General features: G+C 43.1%; 1 protein-coding gene across 1 annotated transcript in view; it reads right to left on the bottom strand.

Annotated features, from left to right (window-relative positions):
• Positions 1–22505, bottom strand: part of THADA (THADA armadillo repeat containing) — a 326156-nt gene that overhangs the window by 71401 nt on the left and 232250 nt on the right. The window contains exon 31 of the mRNA XM_045980964.1: positions 11903–11997. Within this exon, the coding sequence (XP_045836920.1) occupies positions 11903–11997 (95 nt within the window). The remainder of the gene's footprint in view (positions 1–11902; positions 11998–22505) is intronic.

Genomic DNA, 22505 nt, shown 5'->3' with positions numbered 1-22505 from the left:
TCACTGTCTTAGGCTTTACTTAAGAGGAATAAAAACATGACCACACAAACACTTCTATAAGAATGCTCAGAGCCACATAGTCACAATCTCCAAAAAGTAGAAATGCCCAAATGTATTTCAACTGATGAGTTAATAAAAACAAACCATGCATGTATCGGAATACTACACTGCAATAAAAAGTAATGGGCCATATCATATGAATAAAGGTTAAAAAAAATCACACGATCATCAGAATAGATACAGAAAAAGAAGACAACAACATCTAACACCCTTTCACAGTAAAAACACTCAACAAACTAGAAATAAGGAAACCTCTCCAACCTGATAAAGGATATCTACGAAAAACCCACAGCTGACAACATACTCGATGGTGAAAGACAGAAACTTCTCTCCAGAAGATCAAGAAAAAGACAAGAATGTCTGCACTTGCCATTTTTATTTAACACTGTACAGGAGGTTCTAGCCAGGGTAATTAGGCAATTGGAAAAATAAATAAAAGGCAGCCAGATTGGAAAGGAAGAAGTACAGACTATGTTGCACATGACATGATCTCATATATAGAAAATCCCCAGGAGCCCACCAATAACCCCTAATAAATGACTTCAGTAAGGTTGCAGGATAGAAGATTAATATACGAATATCAATTGTACTTCTATACAGGAGCAACAAACCACCCAAAATTGAAATTAAGAAAATAATTTCATTTACAACAGCATCAGAAAGGATAAAATAGGAATAAACTGTTTAACGAAAGATGTTCATGCTGTGTACACTGAAAACTAGAAAACATCACTGAAAACAGGTCTAAATAAATGGAAGGACATCCTGTGTTCTCATCTGAATTCCTGAAGACATAATATTGTTATAATGACAATACCCCTCAAATTGACCTACAGATTTAACACAATACCTATCATGATCCTAGCTGGCTTTTCTTTCCTTTTTGCAGTAGTTAACAAACTGTTCCTAAGATCTGTATGACAATATAAGCAACCCAGCCCAAATCATCTTGAAATAGAACGACAGAGTTGGAGGGATTACAATCTAATTTCAAAAGCTACTAAAAAGCTATGATAATCAAGATAGTATGGTTCTGGCATGAGGACTAGTCATAGAGATCAAATAAATCCATATATTTGTGGTCAGTTGATTATTCGACCAGGGTGCTAAGCTCAACGAGGAGAGCATAATTCTTTTCAACAAATAGTGCTGGGACAAATGCTTTAGGCACATGCAAAAGGATGAGGTTGGATCTGTACCTCACACCAAATACAAAAATTCACTCAAAATGGATCAGAAATTGGGGCAATCGGGTGCCACAGTCAGCTGAGTGTTCAACACTAGATTTTGGCTCAGGTCGTGAGATCAAGCGCTGTGTCAGGGTCTGTGCTCAGCATGGAGTCTGCTTGAGACTCTCTCTCTCCCTCTGCCCCTCCCCACTGCACTCTCTCTCTCTCTCTCAAATAAATAAATAAATACATCTTAAAAAACTGGATCAGAAACCTAAATGTTAAGAGATAAAACTACAAAAAACATGCATACAAATCTTTGTGACCTTGGATTAGGCAATGGTTTCTTAGATTTGATGTCAGAAGCACAAGCAACAAAAGAGAAAGATGAACTGGATGTCAGCAAAACTAAAAACTTCTGTACGTCAAAGGACATTATCAAGAAGGTGAGAAGACAACCTACAGAATGGGAGAAAATAGTTGTATGTTATATATCTGATAAGGTATCATTAATATCCAGAATATTTAAAGAACTCTTATAACTCACGAATGAAAAAAATACATAACCCAAGTTTAAAAAATGGGCAAAGCATCTGAACAGACATTTCCCTAAAGATGATATATGAACAAAGGGCCAGTTAGGAGTAGAACAGATGTTTGACACCACTAGCCGTAAGGGAAACACAAGTCAAAAAGCACAATGCAATATTGCTTCATGCCCAATAGGATGGCAATAAAAAATAAAGATGGGCAATTAACAAATGCTGTCAAGGATATGGAGAAATTGGAACCCTCATACATTGCTGGTAGGAGTGCCAAATGATGCAGTCTCTTTGGAAATAGTCTGCCACTTCCTCAAAAAGTTCAACCTAGGGTTGGCATATGCCCAGCAATTCTACTCCTAGGTCAATACCCAAGAGAACTCAAAACCTACAACCCCACAAACACTTGTCCATGAACCCTCATAATGGTATTATTCATAACAGCCAAAAAGTAGAAAAGTAGAAACAACGCAAATGTCCATCAACTAATGAATAAATAAAAGGTGGTCTATTGATCCAATGGACTACTATTCTGCCATAACAAAGAACAGAGCATTGATTCACGATACAAGGATGAACCTTGAAAACATTAAGTGAAAGAAGCCAGACACGGAAGGCCACATGTTGTAGTATTCCATTTATTTGAGATGTCTAGAATAAGCTTTCAAAAACAACTTGCTTAACTAATTTAATTGACACGGGTAACTAGTTTCAGATTATCTGTGTTGAGGACTGCTGGAGTGGGGCAAGACAAAACACAGAGAAAAACCGAAATCACAGATGTTCTGAGACCCCAGTTACTCACAAAATACTGAATAGTATTTTACTTCTGGGGTAGAAATGTGGGTAAGCCAGTTTCATGACATGGTTCCTTTATAGAGCCAGACACTTGGCCCAACTTATACTACTAGAGGCTCTTAATTTTGGTCATGGGAATAAGCAATGGACCAGGAGCCAAGGAAGCTTGACTATTTCACTTACCAGCTGTGTGACCTTGGGCAAGTCACTTAACTGCTATCGTTTCCATTCTACCTACTGATTACATGGTCTCTAACTTCTAAAATTCTAAGAACTGTAGGCCTATGTCCTCAGCACCAGGCTTGTAAACACCACATGAACCTAGCAATCTAATAACACATCCTGTATTATTCTAACTTCCGAAAGGCAGCTAGAATCGTCTGCTTATTTTGGGCGCTCACTATTCCCTGGGAAAGATACTTTTGGCAAAAGCAACCATTCAGATGACAGTCTCAGTGTTTTGGAGAAAAGCAACTAATTTATTGACAACAAAGCCTGTTTTTTTTTTCCTTGAAATTTCATAGCGGCGGGCCCAGAAATAAAAAGTCCCCAGAAGACTCTAAAAATATGTTCTCAATTCCCTTTTATCTCCCACCCAGAGCTGAGAGAACAGCATCCACCGTGTCATATTAAACACATCTGCATCCAACACCGATAAAAGTGCATGACCAAGGGAACAGATAAGAATTGTTTTCAATTTGTTCAGATGGGATTGGTTAAATTTAACCTAATTAGACCAAATAATCAAAGCAGGTGTTTGTAAGTTGCCAATGTTTTCATTCTCTGTAACTGTTTGGCTATATACCCCAGGAACTTAGGTAAAGGAAGTTAGTATGTCATAAAAATCATTGACCTTATATTTATTCATGTCACACATATGTTATTCATGTTCAAGGCAGTACAAACACAAGGCATTGTTGGATACTTGTCCCAGGTTTTACCATTTAACCATCATCAACATTGGAGCTGGCCTTTGGGAGCGTTTCCATTACCTAACTTCCATTATATAAATACAAGTGTAATAAATGAGAGCCTGTCTTCTAATCTGAGACTGATCTACAGAGCACACTGACTTGGCATTCCAACTGTTTAGGGATTCTGACTTCACGCTCTCAAGCTGGTCACTCACGTTTAAGGTACTGAGAAGAAAAATAATAACAATAATAACAGCTACATTCTAGTAAAACAAAATGTTTATTGCCCTTGGCAGAATGGTGAGATCTGAACTATAAATCCCAGCTAACAAAGAAACCACAAAACGCAGCCGCCAGCAGCTTAGTACCGGGAAGTATTTCGTGCCATGGCTGTGGGTCCACCTGCAAAGAGAGAAAGGGCAGGCGGCCGCCTGGGAGCAGTCAGGCTCTCTCTTTCTAGTAACTGCTTCTGTCCCAGGTCCACGCTCATGCTGTTCCACACCCTGCTGGCACACAAGACAGAAATGCAGGCAAGAAAGTGCCCCATGAAAGCATGTGATCTGGAAGGCTCCTCTGAAGGGGATCCTTCTCTGAGGCCTGGGGGTTCTATAGGAGAGGAACAGCAATGGGAAGCTGGAACAACCAAGAGGGTTCTAGGGCACCCTCCCCGATGTAGTGGTTTTCCTGATTCTGGCCTTGATTGTGCTGTGGGGCCATGGGATACGTGCCCAGAGAGCTCAGCCTCTTCTCTCCTACTATGCATGTGACACTTGGCCGGTTGTCTCCTCGCCTTGAGTTTCCTCACGTCTGACATGTGGGACCACAAGAACCTCCCTTACTGATGCATGCAAAATGCTTGGCACAATGCTTGGCACGGACTTAGGTGCTCAGTTAACTGTTGGCCATAATTATTATGATCCCCACAAGAAAGAGGGTATTGAAAATGTTTCCTGAGAAGGAGAGTATGGTGGGCATCCTATAAACATTTCAGGGATGGGGAAAAAGCCTTTTGAGATCACTTATACGCTGCAGAGTGGGATGGAACGTGCTGAGAGCGACAAAGGGTAGGCGGGCCTCCAATGAGAGGGAAAGCTCTGTGTCTCCAGGTCCCTGCCCAGGCCTGCAAGGCAGCCCCGGAGTGCTCGTGCTGTTAGTTCTCCTCTTCCTCATCCCCCAACTCCACTCAGAGACTATAATTTTCTTTCCAGCAGGAAACTGATGTATACGAACGATGACAGCTGGATTCAGAAGAGGAAAAAGAATACAGGGGACAGAGAGTCCTGCGGGTTTAAATCACTTTGGAACTCAAAACAAAACCCCCAGATCTGGAATTTGTAAAACCTAGTTAATGGCTGAGGAAACCTCAAAGGATGAGGAAGCACTAAGATAAAAGTCTGAATCACACAAAACACATCATTATCTTAAGCTTTTCTAATCATCTTCCCTGCCTTTCCCCTCCACTGTTTTTCTCCTTATTTATGTCCCCTGCCCCTCAACGTGGTTCTGAGACAGTTTAGATGGGGAAATAGATTTCCAAGGTCACAAACAGAATAGTGTTTGAGAGGAGATGGCCCAATCCTCCTTCAACCAAAAATGTTTCCCTGAAATGGATACTACTTCATTTCTTTTGGAATAATGAATCGCCTTCAAGATTCATAGTTAGATCCATTTACTGTTGAAATATGCATATGTACTCCCATATGAATAAAACAGAATTATGGTGTTTAAGATCTGTAAAATGGAAATAAGAGGAGGACACCGCCATGATGGCACCATTCGAAGCCAGCTATTTTTAGCATTCTGCTGCCTTTACCTTCAGTCTGGGTCTCTCCTCCCCACTCCCACCTGCCCGACCCCCAGGGCTGACAATCACAATGTCTGGACAAATCCCCCTGACATTCCATGAATGGATTTTCTGTTACATTCTTTTTTGGAGACCATGGGAACTTAGTTCATAAGGTTCTAAGAATTCTACAAGGATGAGGGCATAGAAGGAAATGTCACCTTGTCTTAAAATCCACATGGTGTGACTCTCTGTCTTCTATCCTTTAATAACCTGCTTTGTCTACGAGGTCAAGTACATGCTCCTTAGATTGGCCTAGGAGGTCCTTCATGATTGAGTTCTTGCTTCTGTGACTTCTAGTCACACCTGCCTGGTCTTGAACCCGACACTGGTCACTGCCCTCGCTCTTTGAAGGCTGTGCTGACTTGTGCCTCTGGCCATGCTCCTCCCTCTCTCTATGATGCCCACCTTCACCTTGCCCATGTGGTGAATCTCTACTCACCCTCAAAACTCTGCTCAGCCACCTTCTCCTCTATGAAGTCTTCCTGTCTTCCCAAGTAGAAATGACCTTCAATGTATCCCATAAACATTTCCTTTACGGCACCTGTAATCCCTTACTGCCCCTCCTTATAAGCCCCAAACCCATGTATGTGTGTCTCCGGCCATAGGTGCTCAATGTGTCTGATGTTAGCATGTCATTTCTGATGAGTGAAAAAATACACCAATAACAAAACTGATCCTTTTTTGGAATCAGTCAGAGAGGCAGGAGAACCCTTAATCAAATGGATTTCCTGACATTCCATGACAGCTATGCCATCTTTCAGTATTTTCCTAGGAAAGCAGACATTTCTTCTTTCCTGAGGAAGTTCAAAGTAAGAGGAGAATTGTGAATGTGAGGGGCTGCAGGGGACTGGATTAGATGCCTGGTTTCCAGCTAATGATAATGAGGATCGTAATAATATTAATAGCACCTAATATTTATTGAGCACTTACTCTGTGCGATGCAAAGCACATCCCTTACGTAGGAATTTACACAAATTCGTCAACAACCTCTCTAAGATACAGATCCTGTCATCACCCCCAATTACAATTGAAGAAAACTGTCTCCGAAAGGTTCAGTGACTTGCCTGAGGTCACAGAGCTAAACGGCAGATCTGGGATTCAAACTGAGGGTTATGGCTTCAGAGCCTGAATGATATACTCCCTACTCTGAGCTTTGTGAGCTAATAATGGAGGGAGACATTTATAGACATGAACATGACAACACATGACATAAACATAACATTTGAGTTCAGAAAATGAATTTACATCTGATTGATGCATGAATTTAAATAAATTTGTATCTTTTTTTAATAAACTTTTTTTTTAAGATTTTTTATTTATTTGAGAGATCACAAGTAGGCAGAGAGGCAGGCAGCGAGAGAGGGGGGAAAGCAGGCTCCCTGCTGAGCAGAGAGCCCGACTTGGGGCTCGATCCCAGAACCCTGGGTTCATGACCCGAGCCGAAGGGAGAGGCTTTAACCCACTGAGCCATCCAGGCGCCCCAAGACTTTGTATCTTTTTTTTTTTTTAAATATTTTATTTTATTTATCAGAGAGAAGGAGAGAGAGAGAGCACACAGGCAGGCAGAGGTGGAGAGAGAAGCAGGCTCCCTGCCGAGCAAGGAGACCATGCGGGACTCGATCCCAGGACCCTGGAATCACGACCCGAGCTGAAGGCAGCGGCTTAACCCACTGAGCCACCCAGGCATCCCCCAAGACTTTGTATCTTGATGGCAACTGTTACTATTCTAAAAACTGAGGAACCAACTCTGCATTTCAATCAGTTAATAACCAACCCACTTAACGAGGGCCTGCTATGTGCTTAGCTGAGGGACGAAGAATCTAAGGCATGATCCATCCTTGCAAGGTACCTGCAAGGTAACACTATAATGTCATGACATTATTTCGAAATCACATCGAAGTCTACACATCTAAGTAAGTGACTGCCTTGTTTGGTAACATATTTAGCTATCGCTCAAGCTGCCTTTGGAAACAATTTATGAAACACATAAGAATAGATTTCATTACTTTAAGTTCACAGTTTATTTTTTTCCTAAATAGTGCTGTCCATCTGAATCGCCATTGTATTTGACACTTGGTTAGTTCTAAAAATGTAGTTCCATCCTCAAAGGAGGAAAATTTGTTACCATTGTTTGTGTGGATGTATTATATGATTGTATAACATTCATACAGATAGACACACATATACACACACATCTGTGGCTTATATGGGCAAATCCTGAAGGACTGGATAACATCCTTACTTGTCTGATAGGAAGAGAATATGAGCCACATATATAGTTTTTTATTTTCCAGCAGCCACATTTTTTAAAAATACAAAGAAATAGGTGAAATTCGTTCTAATAATATATTTCATTTAATCTGATATATCAAAAATAATATCATTCCAACATGTACTCAATATAAAAAGTGAGTGAGAAATTGTTTTCATACTAACTCTTTGAAATTGGGTGTGTATTTTATCCTTCCAAAACATTCCCATTTGGATCGGCCACATCCCAAGAGCCTAGGAGCCACATGTGGCTAGTGACTGCCACACTGGGCAGGGCGGGATAGAGTATTTCAAGTGATGGCAGTCATATTAGAATAAAGGCAAGAGCACCCACTCTGCCGCATCCTCCTCAGCAGAGTAAAGACTCTGTAAGAGGAATGATGCCTCGATGCAAGTACAACACAGCTGAGCAAAATAAATGACAGCTGCGTCCACTTTTAACTGGGGTACAAAGTCTTCTGTAATGCAAGACTTTGGAGGAAAGGATGGTTCAAAAAGGCCAATGTCGGGGCACCTGGGTGGCTCAGTGGGTTAAGCTGCTGCCTTCGGCTCAGGTCATGATCTCGGGGGTCCTGGGATCGAGTCCCACATCGGGCTCTCTGCTTGGCAGGGAGCCTGCTTCCCTCTCTCTCTCTGCCTGCCTCTCTGCCTACTTGTGATATCTCTCTCTCTCTCTCTCTCTCTCTCTCTCTCGCTGTCAAATAAATAAATAAAAATCTTTAAAAAAAAAAAAGGCCAATGTCTTCATGGAGGAGCCCAAGCATCAGTAAAGGGCAGAGAATCCACCAAACATGCCTTTTGCCCACAACACTCAAGGGTTAACCCCTCTGGACAAGGAATAAAGGTACTAGTACGTTAAGAGAAACTTGGTTCAAATAAATTGATGATTACGGTTAACCACACAACTCTGAGAGGATCCCAAAGCCTAGACTCATGAGTCATGAGCAACTCTTTCAAGGCCAGAGTCCTTTAGCTACTAGCAGAGAAGTGCTGTCAAGCTATAGAGAATTTGGAATTGAAATACAAAAATAGAGGAAATCTGAACCAACTTCCTTGGTAACACCTGATTTATAATCTCCACACCCCAGTTAGTTCAAGTGTAAAATACAGTGGCGTAACCCTGAGGTCCCTTACAGTGGGGTGATCTATAATTGGTGGGGCAAACCAGGACACTTCCAAGGGTAAAGGGGGACACTATTAGTAATTAGGCTGGGACAAGGCATAAACTAGTACTGTTTGACAGCTATAAAACTATATGAGCTTACTCTACCAAATGGATACAATGGCCGCCCTCTGCAGGGCTGGGGAGCTGATGAAAGTCCAGGCGTGTTCTTCTTACCTCTGCGTGGCCACAGGGGCTCTGTGGGCTAATAGCCATCGATCCAGGTGAGGTCGTTTCACACCTCCCCCTCAAAGCACTTTAAATTGGTTTGAATTTGGGAACAGGGTTCCATATGGACAGAGCTGGACTCTGACAGCCTGAATATATTTAGTGAAGACAACAAATCATTGACAGACTAAATGTAACAGGGGAAAGGCCTGGCCTGCTTGTACTCAGAATGTGACTTTGTAATTGTAGCCTCCTTTCGACAGGCCTAATCAATTAGAAGAGCCTGATTTTAACCAGTTGCAGCCTCATTACCCTGCATTCCAGTTTGTGTTGCTGAAAATCAGTTTCAGTCTGTGGCCTGGAGCTCATGTATAGCACTTCCTGCAGCCTCTTATATAAACACATAAAAAAAATTTTTTTTTTCTAAATTTGAAGTTGCCCTTCTCCATTTGAAGAAAATCACTCTGTGAAATCAGTTGCATTTCTATACACCAACAGCAAGAAGGAAGAAAGAGAAATTAAGGAGTTGATCCCATTTATAGTTGCACCCAAAACCATAAGATACCTAGGAATAAAGCTAACCAAAGAGGCAAAGAATCTGTACTCAGAGAAATATGAAGTACTCATGAAAGAAATGAGGAAGACACAAAGAAATGGAAAAACATTCCATGCTCATGGATTGGAAGAACAAATATTGTGAAAATGTCTATGCTACCTAAAGCAATCTACACATTCAGTGCAATCCCTATCAAAATACCATCCATTTTTTTCAAAGAAATGGAAGGAATAATCCTAAAATTTATATGGAGCCAGAAAAGACCCTGAATAGCCAGAGGAATGTTGAAAAAGAAAACCAAAGTTGGCAGCATCACAATTCCAGACTTCAAGCTCTACTACAAAGCTGTTATCATCAAGACTGTATGGTACTGGCCCAAAAACAGACACAGAGGTCAATGGAACAGAACAGAGAGCCCGGAAATAGACCCTCAACTCTATGGTCAGCTAATCTTCGACAAAGCAGTAAAGAATGTCCAATGGAAAAAAGATAGTCTTTTTCAACAAATGGTGTTGGGAAAATTGGATAGCCACATGCAGAAGAATGAAACTGGACCATTTCCTTATACCATTCACAAAAATAGACTCAAAATGGATGAAAGACCTAAATATGAGACAGGAATCCATCAAAATCCTTGAGGAGAACACAGGCAGCAATCTCTTCAATCTCAGCTACAGCAACCTCTTCCTAGAAACATCACCAAAGACAAGGGAAGCAAGAGCAAAAATGAGCTATTGGGACTACATCAAGATCAAAAGCTTTTGCACAGCAAGAGAAACAGTCAACAAAACCAAAGACAACTGACAGAATGGGAGACGATATTTGCAAATGACATACCAGATGGAGGGTTAGCATCTAAAATCTATAAAGAACTTATCAAACTCAACACCCAAACAACAAATAATCCAATCAAGAAACGGGCAGAAGACATAACAGACATTTCTGCAAAGAAGACATCCAGATGGCCAACAGACACATGAAAAAGTGCTCCACATCACTCGGCATCAGGGAAATACAAATCAAAACCACAGTGAGACATCAAACTTCCGACTAAACGGCTAAAATTAACAAGTCAGGAAATGAGAGATGTTGGTGAGGATGCGGAGAAAGAGGAACCCTCCTACATTATTGGTGGGAATGCAAGCTGGTGCAACCACTCTGGAAAACAGTATGGAGCTTCCTCAAAAAGTTGAAAATAGAGCTACTGTACTACCCAGCAATCGCACTGCTGGGTATTTACCCTAAAGATACAAATATAGTGATCCGAAGGGTCCATGTGCACCTAAATGTTTATAGCAGCAATGTCCACAATAGCCAAACTATGGAAAGAACCTAAATGCCTAAATGTCCATCAACAGATGAATGGATAAAGATGTGATGTATGTATGTATATATATATATATATATATATATATATATATACACATTTGTATATATGTATATATATATATTTGTATGTGTGTATATACACACACATACATACAATAGAATACTATGCAGCCATCAAAAACTGAAATCTTGCCATTTGCAACGACGTGGATGGAACTAGAGGGTATTATGCTGAGGAAATAAGTCAAACAGAGAAGGACAATTATCATATGATCTCTCTGATATGAGGAATTTGAGAGGCAGGGCGGGGGTTTGTGGGGGGAAAGGAGGGAAAAAATGAAACAAGATGGGATCAGGAGGGAGAAAAACCATAAAAGACTCTTACTCTCAGGAAACAAACTGGGGGTTGCTGGGGGGGGTGGGGGGTAGGGATAGGGTGGCTGGGTGATGGATATTGGGGAGGGTATGTGCTATGGTGAGTGCTGTGAATTGTGTAAGACTGATGAATCACAGACCTGTACCCCTGAAACAAATAATACATTATATGTTAATAATGAAAGCACTCTGTGAATCATCATTAAAATAGAACAACTATATATGGATCTGGCGGCCCATACCGGAAACGTGTATGACCAAGGAACAAATCTCAAGTCAGAGCTTAAGGCAGTGAGGGCGGATTTGGGACTGAGTCTCCGGTATCCAGACTGGGATCAAATGAGCCCAGTTCAGTTAGCTCCGCAGAATGGAGCAGAATGGACTCTCCGCTTTCTTTGAATTTTAAAGAAAATCAACGGAAGAGGAAAAAGCCAAGGTCTCTGAAGCACAGAGGGTATTTGAGTACTCAGAGTCCAAACTCCCTCCTGAACGGCAAAACAGAAAATAAATGGCAAACTTCCGACTAAACAAGGATAAGTTTCCTTGAAAAGTGTGTACGAAGGAACTGGAGGACACCATGCTGAATTCTGATGTGTGGTTAGTTTTACAAAAGTACAAGCTGGGGGGAGTGTGTGGCAGACCCACTCAAAGCCCCACCTGTGGCTCAGAGATCCATAATCATGCCAAAATATGATGTAACTATGAATCATACCTGGCTGGGTGCCTTTCGTGGGCTTGTCAAGGCAGCGAGGCAACAGGAAGAGAATGTCAATATATACAGCTCTGGTCACCAAACACGGATTTTGCCTAGAAAGGTAAAGAACAGGAGATAAGCTGGTATTTTTCTCTCCCTGAGGTCCGGGTCACAGTTGAGAAAAAGGTGTATCATGAGGCTTAGGGAGTTATGGCCAATGCTAAAAAAGACAGACAATCGCCAATAGTAGAAACACGTCAGTAAGTCAAATGAGGAAATGAAATCCTAGAGCACAAGGTGGAGGTTGGGGATACACAAGCACAAAAACAATAAAACTCTATGCTCTGGTTCCAAATAAAACAAACTAAAAACAAACAAAACCCGGTATCCTATCCCAGTTATTTGAAAACGAGGAGACTGGGGGAGTTAATATTCTATTATTTTTCCTCTTTAGTGGACAGATCAGGGGTGGGGGTGGGGTGGAGGTGATCTTGGGTTACGAGTGTCACTAACTGAGCATTCCGGAGAAGGGGAATTGCGCTGGTGTAGGACAAACCATACCTACAGACTTAAAAGAACTGGTTGAAAACCAAACACACGGGAGTGCTAACAAGCCCCGCGACAGACATTCCTTTCCCAGTAAGTGCAAGCTTTTCTTTTTTCGATAAATGGAGTTCACTTTACTCTTTGAACCACATGCTGGAAAAAGTAAGTGGGCTTGGATTTAGGGGTCTGGATAAAAAAGGAAGAATGAAGACTTTCTTTGGAAAACAGTGTTGAAGGTCCCCCTGGCTCTGAGCCTCGGGTCACACGGACTGACTGTGAAAAGGGCCCCACCCACCCTGATGTGCATGTATTTAAAAGAGGACAAGTAGTAAAAGAGAAGGGACATATTGGATTTGAATCTTGGCTTTGCCGCTTATTTCTGTGACCTGAGTCCTATTCCTGATTGGGACAATGGAAACCCTAATCACGGCATGGTGAGTCACGGTGACTTCCCAACTGGAAAGCCCGCCTCGCTTACTGGCCACGGCAGACGCCCCGTCAGGTGTTCGCTCCCTGCCTTCTCTGCTTCCAGCCTAAGATGAGGGAATGGCACAAATGTTCTGGCCGGTGACATTCCATTTACTTGACACCTAAACCCACCCTCCTCATTCCCTGCATTTGAACAGTCCTTTTTTTTTTTTTAAAGATTTTATTTATTTATTTGACAGACAGAGATCACAGAGAAGCAGGCAGAGAGAGAGGAGGAAGCAGGCTCCCCGCTGAGCAGAGAGCCCGATGTGGGGCTCGATCCCAGGACCCTGAGATCATGACCTGAGCCGAAGGCAGTGGCTTTAACCCACTGAGCCACCCAGGTGCCCCGCATTTGAACAGTCTTATTACCACTTTCCTTAAGTTTATTCCTATACTATCCTGAACTGGCCATATCTAGGGCTGGCACATGCTATCGTATGAAAAGGAAATCAGATACTTTTGACTTAAAAGAAAATACAAAACTGCCATGTGTCCAGGTCTCTCTCTTGCTGACCCGCCTCATTTCTGTCCTGCTGACTGGCATCCTCTCTAGTCACCTGCTTGCTTCGACCCCTACCCTACTATGACTCCTAGTTTATACACATACCTCACGTTTGGCTTAATTTCATACCTGCACCTAGCTATGTTTTTTTAAATAAGCTTTAAAAAATAGGTAACATGTGCACATGGTATAAAAATAAGTCCGTACAAAAGGGCATGCAGTGAGAATGGAGTTCTCTTCCACCAGCTGCCCTCTGCTCACCTTCTGTTCCCTGAGGCCACTACTATTACTACTTCTCAGTATGGCCTTCCAGACTCATTCTGTTCATTTATAAGCATCTATCTATAGCTACCCACTTGCTTATTTTTACACAAAGAGTAGTTTACTATATACTAAGTTCTAGGCATTACTTTTTCTCACTTACACGTTTTTGACATCGTGCCATTAAAAACAGAGATCTGCCTCTCTTTCAGAGTCCAGAGTGCTAACCATTACACCTGCCTCTCTTTCAAAGGTTGTAGAATGTTCCATGCCACAGAGGTACCAATCCCCTTTTGAAAGAATTCAGATTGTTTAAGATACTTAGCTAAAAACAATAAAGAATGTATATATACATCAGTTTTGTGCATATAAGTGAGTACTCAGGGGAGAAATTCCTAGAAGCTGAATAGACAGATCAAGGTATTTGCAAATCTAAAATTATGAATGTTTTTAACAAGATGCTCTCCAAAGAGATAATACACTTTCACCAACAGCATGCCAAAGAATTCCAGTCTCCCACAACCTGACCAACACAGTGTACTATTAAACTTTTTGACTTTTACTGAAATGGTAAGTGAAAAACAGTATCTCATCATTTTTATGTTGTAATTATTTTGTTATAAGTGAGGTTGATCATCACTTCATATGCTTTTCAAAAAAGATACCTCAATTTCCTTCTCTGTGAAATGTATTCAGTTCCCCTGTCCATTAATGTTGTTGGTCTTTTTCTTATTGATTTGTGGGAGCTCTCTGTATATTAAGGAAATCTACTCTTTGTCACGTGTGCTACAAATATTTTTGCAGCCTATTTTTAATTATTTATTTATTTATTTTTAAAAGGTTTTATTTATTTGACAGAGAGAGACACAGTGAGAGAGGAAACACAAGCAGGGGGAGTGAGAGAGGGAGAAGCAGACTTCCCACAGAGCAGGGAGCCTGATGTGGGGCTCGAATCCAGGACCCTGGGATCATGACCTGAGCCAAAGGCAGACGCTTAGTGACTGAGCTACCCAGCCGCCCCTTTTATTTATTTGGTTTTTAATCTTTTTGCAGTTTACCATTTGTCTTTCAATTTTATAAATTTTTTACAAGTCAAAAATGTTTAGTTCAATGCAGCCAAATATACTGGTATTTTTATTTGTGTCTCCTGGATTTTATATCATGCTTACAAAGTCTATACCTTCTTCAAGATTTTATATATATGTATATATGTATATAATTGTAAATTATATGTAAATGCAAATTATATGTAAATGCAAATATATAATTATATATAATTGTAAAAAATATATATAATTGTAATTTATATATATATAATTATAATTCCATTTTGTTGTTGTTGTCGCTTAAAACTTTCATCTATTTGGAATTTTTCTCCCCAAACCTACCCTTATCTTTCATTTCTATCTCGTTTTCCCCAGGTCTCACAACCCTAACTCCCTGTCCTTACCTGTCTACTCCCTATGAAAGGTCCACAGTTTACAAAAACTTCTTTAATGATATAATTTGCAATTCTGGCATTTCCACTGTGTAACAGGTAGGACCTCCCTCTGCCAAAGAAAGGGCCACTCAAGAAGGCGAGAAAAGCCAGTGCTGCGGGGTTCCATGAACTGTTCAGCTACCCAGCACAGGGCTGAGTAAGTGGCCTGCGGAGAGCACACGGAATCCCCGGAGCACCCAGCTCTGAGCTAAGTGCTGGGAAATGAGGTCCATGAGATGATTTCTGACCTCAGAGAATTCTGTGCAGTTACGGAGACAAAATAAGGGCAAACTTTGGGATAGGATGTAAGGAGTGAAGAGAAAGAACATCAGGTGGGCCTGGAGCAATGAGAAAGGTTTATGGAGATGTAATTCCAACTGGGCCGTGAACGATGGGAAGATTTTAGCCAGACAAAGTTGATAGGGAAGGGCGTTTTGAGAGCGGCAATAGATATGGGAAGGCATCAGTCTGGCCTGTCTACAGACCTAGGGAGATCAGGAGGGGAAGATGAGAGAATGTGCTGAAAAGTAGGAACAAGAAGAAGGCAGGCCAGGCCTTCAGGAGATGGGCTGCCTCATGCTAACTGGGTGCTTCTTAGTGTAAAAATGCACTGTCTGCTCCATGTGGCCTCCGAGTCATAGCTTCTCACCCTAGATGTCTTCCTATTGGTAGAGCCATAAAGAACCATAAAGGGGAATTTTGGGGAAGCTGGTTTGACTGTAAACTCTGAGGAGGAGCCTAGTTTCCATGAGATTTTTAGCTAAGTTTTAAGTATATTTTTTAGGATTTCTAAATCAATCAAGGAAAAGTTGGCAATCTTGAGAGCTCCCTGCCTGGCTGAAGGGTTCTGCATCTTTTTTTGGATATGGCACAGGCTGGTGACCTTGCTGGCCTCCTGGGACACTTGGAGGCCCACTGTGACTACCCCCATAATGGAGAGGCTCTGGGCTAAGTCTGATGCAGTCAAGGAGATTGCTTCCTCGAGGGCTTCCTCCCCAGAGAGGATCTGGGGCCATCAAGGACTCCATCTGTGGCTTCTCCTTTGAGACCAACCGAGACAGAAATCCTGGCTTGGAGCCCACTGTTCATGGCTCTACCCTCAAGGACGGCCACAGCCAGAGTCATGGCCACAGCCACATAACCACCCTGTCTGGAGTCAGAGTTGGGCCTCACTCTAAACTGGCGTCTAGGTCAGGAAAATCATTTTGTTCCTTTCTCTCTCACTGTTACTTGATGTTTGTTCGGATTTGGAAATGGTACACTGTGAGTTCAGGGTGAGCCAGAGGTTTGTTCTTGGTCTGTCAAGCCACTTTGATGAAGGGAATAAAATCCTAGGGAACACCATGCCAGCTGGACAGGAAACCAACCCACAGGGTTTTGGTGGGCTTGGGAATTTTTTTTTCCTACCCCCGAATGGAAAAATCCTGGCATGGGGTACAGTATAATAGAGATCTAGAGTGTTCAAAGAAAAAAAAAGTCCAAAGTGGTCAGGGTCTAACAGATGGGCTGAAAAACGCAGAACCACGGCCATAGAAGGAGCAGCAAGGATTCAGGTACTAGGAGGACAAAGTTTACACATATAAAATCAAACAAAGGGATTGTTAAGAATCTTGATTTCTTCCATATTTTTTAAAACATTCATCCCTTGACAAATGTCCACCTGAGAACCTGATGAATCCATTGCTGCCTTGGGAAATCTCTGAACTTCATTAAACCTCCTGCCCTCTCTCCTGGAAACTGGGAGGAGGAAGAAGGCAGGGCAGAGAGTAGGGCTTCCCAGACACATCCACAATGGCCCTAGTGTCTGGAGGACAGCAGGAGTTCCTGGGAAGTCTGTGATAAATTATTCATTTCTCCCGTCCCTTCCGGAATCCCAGTGGCTGTAGAGCTGCTTAACTGAGGCCCATTCATTCGGAAAACATTTACTGAGAGGCTACTGAGAGCTAGGAATAGTGCCAGAGTTTAGAAATATGAAGATAAAATGATTCAGTGACATAGTCACTGCCCTCAAGGAACTTAGAGTCCTGAATAGTGTTTTTCAAACCACAGGTTATGACCCATTTTGTTGACTATGAAATCAACTAGTGAGTGGTGACCAGCGTAACAGAGGGAAAGGAATGGAGGGGAAGGAGAGGAGGAGGGAGGTGGGGGTGGGGAACACAGAGGATCTGGGGCCACAGAGGAAGGAGGGAGCAGAGGAGGAAAAGAAAGGCAGAGAGAGGGAGGAAGAGAGGAAGGGAAGGAGGGAGGGAGGAGGAAAATATAATCTGAGGCATCAAAGCGGTAAAGGGAAGTATTGTTTCCTTTACTTGTTGCTATAAAGTCCTTGCCCAGGATCAATTTTTAATAAATTATCTTTAATAAATTTTAAATAAATTATCTTGTTAGAGGCAAATAATTTATGAAATGCAATAATTTTAAGTAAAAACATTGGTAGATTTGTTCTAACTCTTTTCTTTTTCTTTTCCAGGTAATAAGCCAGCCTGCTCTATACTGAATGGTATTAACAGGGTTATGCTTGATATCCAAAGTGATGGTGGATATGCTAAAAACAAACATTCCTGAAATGAAATGTGCTACGACTTGAGTAAATTCCCCTATTGCACTTTTTCTTACAGACTGTTCGTATCTTATACAGATAGTATCACCATTCCAAACTGGTTAAGATTTCACACGTGTGTACATATATACACACAGATGGCACACACACATTAGGTCATATGTAAAATATTTGTTTCGAGTGGCTGTCAAAAAATCTTGAAAGCCACCAAGTTAGAGGAGAAACATGCAACCAATCATACTAGAGTATGAGGGGCGGCCCAAAGGAGGGGTTTGACAGGCTAAAAATTAAGCATGGTTGAAGAGAGACCTGCCAAGTTAGGAAGTGACTTGGCAAAGAGCTGGAGAGTGAGGAGTGTGGGATACAGAACATGGGCAGAGTGACCCCAGCAGAAGCAGGAGCATGTCCAAAGAGCAGGGCACATGACACATCTGGAAAATAATGAGAAGAGCAAAGGGGACGTGGGAGGGGAACGACAACAGGAAATGACAGCGGATGAGTGAAACACCCAAAGGGAGAGCTTCGGAGTGACCTTTAAGAGTTCAAAAGCTCCAAAGGGTTGAAGCCACCAGTGGGACTCCACCAGCCCAATCCAGACAGGAAAGCTAGGATCCCCACATGCTAGAGTGTGAAGTGTTGGTGGGCTCCCTAGAAGGGTCAGAGAGTTCACTCTGGACACACTATATCCTTCCAGAAGCATTCACTGCCAACTTCAGAGGGCTGGAAACAGCTGTTGTGGTTTTAGGCAGCTAGTGTCTGTTAAGGTCTCTAAGTCAAGAGACTGTGTCTGGACTTCAGCAGAGTCAGGGTCTGAGGTCTCTCTAATCCCCAGGGAACTACTCCCCCAGAAGCCTAATTAGACTCATGGCTTAACTCTATTAAGCTAGACACCTTTACAGAGCACCAAGGGGGAACATCCTACTTGGGACACAACAGGAGGGAGAGGGAGAAAGTTCTGGCCTTGCAAAGCCTATAGCCTTGCTTTGTATGTGTATGCTGGAGAATGTACATGGAGAAAAACAAAATGTACAAAGAACAGTGAGAGCGAATGTCATGGAGGAGGGGTCTGGAGACACCGAAGGATTTAGCCAGTGAAGGGAAAGAAGGAATCCAGTCAGGAGAGCTCCGTAAAGTAGATACGATGGTGAAAACGTGCTTGCTACACGCAGGGACCAATGAAGACCAGAAAATTAAACAGGTGCCGCTGACGAGCTTGATGGCTGAGAATGACTGGGGAGCTGGAGTCCTAGCAGGGGCTCTAATCCTGGCCTCGACCAGGCTCACTCCTGTTCTCAACCACGTCACTGAGCAAAAAAGCACTAATAGCCTCGTACCAGGGAGCCAGCAGTGGAGTTAATAAAGTGATATCCCAGGGACTACCACCAGACCCAGAATAGGCTGTTAAGAAGAAAACCAGAAAAAGAGAAGGAAAGTAGGTGGGGAGCAAGGGAAGAGAAGACAGGTAAGAAGTGGGGGAAGGGGCAAGAGAAGAATAATGAGAGAGGGATGGTGGTGGGAGAGGGAGAGGGGGAAAACGGTCTAGAACATGTTCCCATTTTCTGCGACGAACCCCAGACTTGGCTCATGTCCAGCCACACCATGTCCTTTATTGAAAGTTCATTTCAGAGCCTGTCCTCTAGGAAAACCTTCCCTGACTAACCATCAGAAAACAGCCTCCGAGGGCAACTTGAATGGCCGGCTCGACACAGGGTATTTTGTTGACCTCCCTTGGGTCTCCCAGAGATCCCGACGGCCATCTTTGCAAACCCAGGCAGTTTCCATCTCTGCAATGGTAGCTGCCCACAGAACCAGAGTTGCCTCTCTTCACATTTGGATACAAAAGGAAGAGCTCTTGCGGTTAGGAGCCAGGAGGTACTTCTTTGATCAGGCCACATTAAGTTATGTAAATGTGGAAGTGTAAATTAAATAAAAAAGAACCCCTCTCTCCCTTCTGATTTCCATTTTTTACCACAGCCCCCAGCCAAGCAACCATCACATGGCATTCTTGGAGCAACAATACGGGATTTGTTTAAACCAAGATGCCAAATGGTCATGAATTGCAGAATATATATTTTTAAACAAGTGATTTTCCCCCACTGTAACATCCAGAATTTAGCTCTGCGCTGCAGGCCAGCTGGCAGCGGCATGCAGGGTCTGGCTGGCTACCCAGGACTGCTCATTTACCTTGCCCTCCCCTGAGGGGGTGTGACTGCAGAGCTGCATTTTTATGGTATGCTCCAACTTCCATCCAGCCTTCCTTGGTCTGGAGCTTTGCAAGTGTTTATACTCACACCCACACGCAGAAGCTGCCCCGTAGCACTCCTCCTTGAATTTTCCTTTTAAAGTGGAGCCATCTTTGTGCCCTGCTCTGGTGGTTGACCAGTTTATAGGGAATTGACTGAGTTGCCTATGGCCAAAGCAAGAGACCAGGAGCTGTGAGTCTGTCCACAAAAGGGCCAAGCGTCCCCACCATGCCTACAGAGCACATGGGGCTTCCCCTGGAAAAGAAGCTTTTGTTCTGGGGAATGGAATCTGTGAAAACAGGGTCCCAGCCACCTTACTAGGGTTCTGGGTAGGGACTCGGTGAAGCCCAGACGGTGTGTAGACACCACCAGGGCACTTGGCAGGTCAGGGCCCAGGCCATGGCTGCCTTGGCTTCCCTGGCAAAACCGCTGCTCAAGAGGAAACCCACAACCTCAAGGCCAAGGTTTTGCCTTTTCCCAACATTAAGGTTCACCTGCCTTTTCAGAGGATCCCCAGGGAGCCTCCCACACCCCTCAGAGGCCCTCATATTTTTCCATCTTTCTATTAGGCATCTTTTTCTCATTAATGTACTAACACTCAAGTTATGTGCAGAGAATGAGGAAAAAGAGACCTTGTGTGGCGCTTGGGATTTGTTCAAAGCCTGGGGAAATCGTTTTAGAGGGTGTATGTTTTTTATTCCTTTTATGAGAGATGCATGTTTCCCCCCCTCTGTGACTTGTTTAAAAGTAAAGTTTAATATGCTGCCAGAGAAATTGCTGGTTAATAACTTAATAAGCTATGTGCTAGGAATTATGGGAGAAAAGTAGTATCCAAGAAAACTTTTACTGTACAGTTTGGGGCTTGGAGGATATATAGCTTCAGTTATTATATAAAATGCTAACAGAAGTCCTCTTTCTTTTCAAACCCCACTTTCTCCCCAGTATTATAAAAAAAAGGATAAATAAGTGAGGCGAATGAAAACTTCTGGAAGCTGCATAGAAGTCTGCATGCAGATCACAAGGTGAGAATTTCCAACAGCCACAGTCAACACAACTGTGCTAATGTGAACTTGGCAAAGCACACACTTGGAAATTAGCCCTGGCAAGAATAGTAATACTGATGATAATAATATCAACTTTCTTTTATGAAAAGTTTTGTCTTAAAAAAATATGCCTACCTTATCTTTATAAAGTTCTTAAGAGGGAAGAAAAATAGGCATTATTATTCCCATTTTTTACAAGTCAACAAAGTAGCTTATGTAGCTCAAGTGACCCACCCAAGATTAGGGCAAAAACCAAGAATAGATTCAAGGTTTTCTTGACAAATTGTATCTCTGTGTCCCAAACACAATCAGATGCAAAATGAGACTGGTGCCAAACAATGAGAGTATTTTGGTTTGTGGCCACATGCCCTGGTGTTGTGTCCCGTAGCCGGTTGGGTGAAAAGTGAGGCTCAGAGCACAGCTGCTCCTGCGAGGGCCAACACAAAGGCCTGTTTTCAACATGGCTGGTGATGCTGACAAAGACTTAATCATCGGACAGTGGCTATTTCCTGTGTGTTTAGCTCTTCTATACCTTCACACTCGTTTCGCACCAAGTCCTTCCCCGCCCACATCGGTTTCTCACCATCATTTTACAGGGTCCCACTTCACAGATAAAAACGGAGTCCCAAAGAAACGGCTGGCCCCACAGGGCTGGCTACAGCTGAACAGAACCCAGACCTGCTAACCTCTGCCTCTCCTCAACTCCAGCAGGACGCATACACAGGTCAGAGGCTTTTCCATCTGCCCAGTTGCTCTCAAAGTGCCCCTCCTCTGGTCACCCAGAAACACAGGGCCTTCAGGTTCAGGTGGGGGGCCCTGGAGTAAAATCCTGATACCACACGGGAAGGTGTTATTTCCAGAGGTATGTAGGCCAATCCTGTCACCAAAGAAGCCTGGGTGTCGCAGGCAGTTGAGAGGGAGGAAGGAAAAAGAGTGGGGGTGCTGGAGGGTTCTTCTTAAAGCTGCTCCTTCGGTCCATTTACGTAAGACCAGTCCACAGACCCCCAAAGCCCTCGGGGAGACGGCAGAAGTCTGGCCACAAGGGACAAACGTACCATGGGTGAGTCAGCTCAGTAGGAGGGCACACAAGCAGGAGGCCAAGCGAGGCAGAAAGAAGCAGTCCGGTCAGGTCTATGCCTTGCCCAAAAGCCTGCCTTCAGAGCTGCTGACACCAGTTAAGGGTACTGTCTCCAAAGATCACTACTGAAAAACAGCTGTATGATCCAGGAGAATTAACTTGTTTGCGTGTTAGAGCGCAGTAAGGTGTCAGCATGAGTCGCTGGTCAGATCAAGTGGCAGTGGCAGTCAGCTAACTGAGAACAGGTTTCTAAGGCGAGAGGACCTTGAAGAGCTAGACGCTGGATGGCCAGAAAGTATAAAGCGTGAGTCCCTGTCCAAGGAGGGCAGTTCCCGAGAGAGGGTGCTGGGACAGCCCACGGGCATGGAGTGGCAGGATTTGCTACGAGGATGATCAGGCCACAGTAGAAGAAGGAAGTGGATCAAGAGGCAAAAGGC

This window comes from Meles meles, chromosome 16 (assembly GCF_922984935.1).
Source record: "Meles meles chromosome 16, mMelMel3.1 paternal haplotype, whole genome shotgun sequence".
Classification (NCBI taxonomy): domain Eukaryota; kingdom Metazoa; phylum Chordata; class Mammalia; order Carnivora; family Mustelidae; genus Meles; species Meles meles.
Note: the sequence above shows the minus strand (reverse complement) of the source record. Positions and strands in the feature narration are given on the sequence as shown.